The 6000-nt window shown below is 40.5% G+C and overlaps 1 protein-coding gene across 1 annotated transcript in view; it reads left to right on the top strand.

The window, feature by feature from the left end:
* The window catches only part of ABRAXAS2 (abraxas 2, BRISC complex subunit), a 38582-nt gene extending 34623 nt beyond the window's left edge, over positions 1–3959 (top strand). The window contains exon 9 of the mRNA XM_089669083.1: positions 2183–3959. Within this exon, the coding sequence (XP_089525209.1) occupies positions 2183–2571 (389 nt within the window). The 3' untranslated portion in view covers positions 2572–3959. The remainder of the gene's footprint in view (positions 1–2182) is intronic.
* The last annotated feature ends 2041 nt before the right edge of the window (positions 3960–6000 follow it).

A 6000-nucleotide genomic window follows, 5' to 3' on the forward strand; every position in this document is an offset into this window, starting at 1 on the left:
TTAAAAAGCCACAGATGTGGGAAATTAACCTTTTAATTGCTATTTTAACGTGTGTTTCACCTTGTGTGTCTGTACAAGGCCAAACATTTCAGGGTATGTACATTTTTGATCAGGACCATTTGGGTGATTTTTGTTTATCATTATGATTTACTCTTGGTTCACATCTGTGCGGATGGTGCAAATACCTGCAGCCACACCACCCACACAGAGGAATGCGGGACCTGCAGACGTATGCCATTCTAATGGCACGCCGCCCGCGCTGGAAATTGCAACCATACTGGGAACCTTGGATCCCATGTGGGCTACGATTTCCAAAGTAGTGCAGGGACTTCTTCCCTGCATGTCCCAGGGCATGGGAGTCCATTCAAATTAATGGGCTCTTGTGCCCGTGAAAATCGCAACCCGCACGACCCCACAGTTATGAACCAGGGCCTAAAAGGGAGCCAAACAACTATGTGACCATAAATTGCTTCATTTGATCCATATCCCTTATAAACGTATTTGGCATGATCAGTCATATTTTCAAAATAAATGCCAATATGTTGCGATTTCTGCAAGGGTATGCAAACTTTTGAGCACAACTGTATATACATACTACACACACTAAGTATACATAATGTTCCCTCAATATATAACTGGTCCCATTCCAGCCAACATATTATCAGTCTTTCCATATTTTACAGAAGACATTGTGAGCTTTAAGGCATCTGAAGCATTGCTTTGGTGGGATACAGATATTAACATTCTTTTGATATCGTTCATTTGCCAAGAAGAGAATATTCCACACCAAATTATACTGTTTCAGACAGCTAAAAGGGGTCTTTTAGTATTCTTAATAAGCTTTTCACAAGGTCTAAGCTATTTAAGACTGAATGGTTTGGCGTAAATCTGTATATCAGTTAGGAATTTTTGAACCTAAAAAAAGAAATTTGCTTCTAAACTGATCACATTAAAGAACCTCAGGCCAGTTTTGTAAAAGTCTATGGCAAAGTTTAATTGCATTCCAGACCTTTTATAGCTGAACACACAGGGCTCTACTTAAACCTGGGAATCACTCAGTACATCGGCCAGCCCTGTCCAGCCACAGTTTGCCATAAACTTTGATAGGCTCCCTGAAATGGGACTGGAGGCTGCACCTGTGCCTCCCGAGCACACTAGAACAGCAGGAGGGGTGCATTACTCCTAGACAAGCCCATGTGCAAGGGGCCTAACAAAAACATTAAAAATCTGGTAACAGTGTGGGTGAGTACAAACACTACTATGGCTACAACTAATTATTTTAAAACAGAATAGGCATATAAAACAAATTCTTCTTTCTGGTTAAGAGATCAGCTGATTTGTATGTTATCCTTCCGTTTTCAGAAAGGGTAATTGAATTGTCAGTAGGTTATATATTTAATAATCTCAATGGCTACATCATTTGAAACTACAGAAAAGTTTGTTTATAAATTGAAGTTCCATGTTGATATGTTGAAACATTCAGGCAACAGACATACAGGGAACTAGTATTTATAGAAGCAGAAGCAATGGTAAACCTCATGTTTTTTCTCGGTATAGGTTTCCTTTAAACCAGTGATTAGCTGAGTCAACTAATGTAGGTACCTGACTTTGACTTGGTATCAGCCTCTTGTAATCTCATGTACAGCAGAGCTGAACCTGGGTGAGGGAGAGGCGGCACAAAGAGCCTATCAGTTTTGCTGCAATGTTCATGTGCGGCTAACAAGAAACATGTTGACAGGAGGAGTCAAAGTGACAGAGGGAGCTAATCAGCCTGTCGCTGCTCCTTCACCATTCGATCACAGGCAGGGTGCAGGAATAAGGCTTTTGATTCTTCTGCTGGTAGAGCTGTGTAATTCTCAGTAATGAGTAAACAGATATACAGGTGTTTGGGAAGGAAAGCAGCTTCCATGTATGTATTTGATCTGTGTATTTAGATGTTTGCCTGGAGTTCAGCTTTAAAGCATAGTAATGATTTGCAACTTTTAAAATTCAAACGTTTGCATTAAATAAAATTGTCCAGATGTGTATCATTTATTTAATATGATTGAGTTTAAATCTACATTTATCACACATCAATTTATTGCTGTCATCGGTCTGCTGCATTCATTTTGGCTTTTCTTTGCTGCTAAAACATTTAATTTTAAATTTGTTTTCTACATTTTTTTTTTTTTTTTTTTTTTAGACCTGTGTCAGTCCATGTTAATCCAGACAGAAGTGCCTGCAGAGAACATGGTAACGTTTTTTTCCGGGGACAATGAAGGTGCCACATCTAGACCACAGGACCTGCTTCCACCACCTTATTCAGAAGATCGCATCAATGCGGATGACGGTGTGGATAGCCCCCCTGACATGCCAAGGCCGCAGGCCGTGGGCTCAGCATGCCGCCTCCTTCAGGGGATCAAAGACGGCGTTCAAGGTGCCTCTAAGACATCCGTGAATGAAGACACAGACAACTCACAGAGCGAACATAAAAAACTGCGGCATCGTTCAGATTCCCCTGACAGCGAGATGGCAGAGGATCAGACATACCATGGCAGCACACAGCCGGACGGAGAGTTGGCACAACAGTGACTGTCCCTCCTTGTGCCCAGAGACCAATAAATAGGGATTCTGGCAATGTAACGTGGAATGTAAGCAATGTGAAGCTGTCAGCTATTTGGGAGTTTCCCAGCCACTTATGTGTGAGCTTTTAACTCCCATCAGCTTCCTGTACTCACTGATTTCTGCAACATCAGTTCTGTTGAGCTGAAAGTACACTGAGCTGCCTGTCATATATCTCATGTATATTTCGAGCCAGTACTGTCAACCTTGTGGAGACATTATGTAGATTAAAGGGATGACTTGGTAAATAAGGGAGGCGGGACATGCAATTCACAGCCTACCTTTTTTTTTTTTTTCTCTCATAATTGATCACTGTTAACCTCTGTACTGCCAAAAGCATTCACAGTGCAGCCTGGGGGCTATGCATCATGAGGGAGCACAAAAAACATGATTGTTCGCACATTAGGGGTTCTCCGCTCTGGTTCCTTGGCTAATTCAGGATCCATTTAGACATCTAATGCTTATTCTGCCTAATGCCTCATTCTGTATTCACCGATCCATGATTCTTTTAAATTATACGATCGTTTTACTAAATTGCACATAAGCCGTTACCCTTGGAAATATGTGTGTTCCGGTTTATATCCATTGATTGTTATAGTTAAAGGTTTCACTGCTTACAACTTCAAATGAAGCGGGAAATTCCATTCAACTCTTCTTTACAACGTACAACTTTCTTACCAACCTCAACATTTAGCTACTGCCTGAGCGGTAGAAACCAAAGTGTCCTCTCTCTGCATACACTATGTGTTATTGCTAACAGATAAGATGCTGGAAAACTTTTTTTTTTTTTTTTTAGCATGGGGGTGGGGGCTCAGCTTGAAATAGATCCTGCACAAGCTTTTGGGACACTCCACATGCCACCCTAAATGAAGAGCTCACTTGCATAGTTCTGTTTTATTGGTGTGAATACAGCAATGGATCCGTCATTAAGCTGCCTGCCATATCGCTTGTTATCCAGTTTCTCGATTACGGGAAACATTACAATCCGTTCTCAGTTTCTTCCTCTCTACCTTCAATAATGTGACAGTGAGTACAGCGGGTTCAAATGTTTTATAATTAGTTGCACTTTTTAAATAAATTGACTAAATGTTATCCCTGTAAATCCATGAAGAAGGATAAATTTGGGGCAACACATCTTCTAGAGAAGATCACAGAGGGGTCACTGCTGGTTGCCGGACTATGTTCTTTATGTCATTGGCGCATCAGAGCTGGACGTATAAAAGTTGAGTTTACTGCCGATTAAATTTGCCAGGACAATGGTATCAAAATGCCTGTCTTATCTATGGACTGGTGCAAATGTTTTTCAGCCTTAAGACTGGTACAAATCAAACATAATAAATGTGCTTTAGTTTATTGAACTTGGTCAAAGATTATGTGCCTGATTAGTATTTTCTTCTGAAATCAATTTATTAGGGACAATTTTCATGAAATTGTGAGAACAGGAAAAAGGGGAGGTGTACCTATGTCAGCTGTGTGCTGTCCTTAACTAACATGACAGTGAAAGTTTGTGTCATTGCTGAAAGCGATATATGCTTCTTTTGTTAGGTTTTTGCACATCAGCCTCTATGCGATTCTAACTGATCATCTCAATTGCAAGTCTTCAAGGTTACTTGAAGAGGGTTTATTTTATCATTGGCTTGCCATACAGTGGTTGCCTAGCTAAGATGTTTAAAAAAAAAAAAAATAGCCCAAAAGGTTACAACACTTTGCATTGTGAGGTTACTAATCACCTTTATTCACCGAATCACTACATATTTGCTTTGTAGTGCTGCTTCAAAAATAATTACATTTAAAAAAGATTTTGTTTTCAGATTTGCACACATGTTAAATACATAAAGCGGAACTCCCCCAAAAGGGAAAGTTCCGCTTTTCCGCCACCTTCCCCCTACTCTCCCACTTTTGGACACTTCTTTTTTTTTGGTGAGGTAGCTGGTATCTAGTTTTGATAGGTACCTGCTCCCACTTCTGCTAGGATTGCCTAGCTGATCCGAGTGGAAGTTTGGCCCCCCTCTCTTTGCCAGCAGTCTTCTGGTACTAGTCACAGGTCCCAGGAGGCTGCAAGACCATTCCCAATGCGCAGCATGAGACACAGCCAGCTTCCCCCAAATAAACATGCTGGAACCAGGGACCCGAAGACCAGCGAAGAACCTGCCTGGGTGGGTATGACGCTGGAACCCTGGACAAATAAGTGTTCTTTTATTAAACGTCCGCTACAGTAGCTGTAGCTGATTACTTTAATTCGTTTGGGACAGGGGCTGAAGATCCTCTTTAGCCATCCTCATTGATTTAAAAAAAACAAAAACAAAAAACTTTTTGACATAGCTTGCAAATGGTAAGTACTCATGTGCTACTTAAAGAGCATCAGTCTAGAATGTATCATGAGTTGTACATATAATTAATTTTAGCAGGGGTTCCATGAGACCAGAAAATTATATCAAGGTTTCCTCTGTGCTAAAAAGGTTGAGAAAGGCAGGTCTAGAATGTTCCAAGTTCTATTTAACCCATTCGATGCCATAGCCATTTTTGCAATTTTTTTGTATTTTTTTTCATTTTAGGTCTGAAAATTACATAAAATCCCAAAAACATATTTTCTGAAAGCAGATACCCTAGAAAGTAAAACAGTTGTAGTTCCAGGAAACGCAAAATTTCAGTAAAAAATACACTAACATTTATTTTAGGGCATGAGCTTGTAAATAGATACCCAACATGTCACAACTTAAATGTGCTTGCGCCTGAGAAACGACAACACACTTCAGCACCTTATTTTTTCCATAAGCAACACTTTAAAAGCCTCCTATAGGTAATCAGTTTAGCATTATGGAGGAGGTTTTGTGTTAGAAATATTGCTCTCACTCCGGTGTATGTGACGATATGTAACGTGTATTGCAATCAGTGTTTTCATGCTTAATAATAATAATAATAATAATAGGCACCCCTGACGCATTCATTTACGTTCATACGTGCGTATATGTGGGGGTTGGGGCCTCAAACATTTTTGGATGGAGATTTTATATGCTTAAGTGTAATATTAATTTTATGCCATTTTTTTTTTTTTAAACTTTTTTCTCATCACGTAGGGGACAAAAAGTCCCCTATGTGATGATTTTTTTGTTTTGGTGACAGGTTCTCTTTAATGAGACAGCCAAGGTCTAAAAGATGCTGGATGTCTCCCTTGTGCTCCACTGAATGTAATGCAATTGCAATGCACTCTTTCCCTGCCATGCTAGCCGGGGACACCAACGGATGGACCCCAGAAGTGACATTTTATATGTAGCTTTCTGGACCAGCAACAAGGAGAAGAGGGGAGAGTGGACATATGTCCACTCTGCTCCTGCCCCTATACCCAGCAGCACCCACTGTGTCGGTTCTGAGCCCGCAGATAGGAAAGCGAAACGTGGC

Source organism: Staurois parvus, unplaced genomic scaffold, assembly GCF_062004578.1.
Source record: "Staurois parvus isolate SC_StPar_1 unplaced genomic scaffold, SC_StPar_1.0 ptg000009l, whole genome shotgun sequence".
Taxonomy (NCBI): domain Eukaryota; kingdom Metazoa; phylum Chordata; class Amphibia; order Anura; family Ranidae; genus Staurois; species Staurois parvus.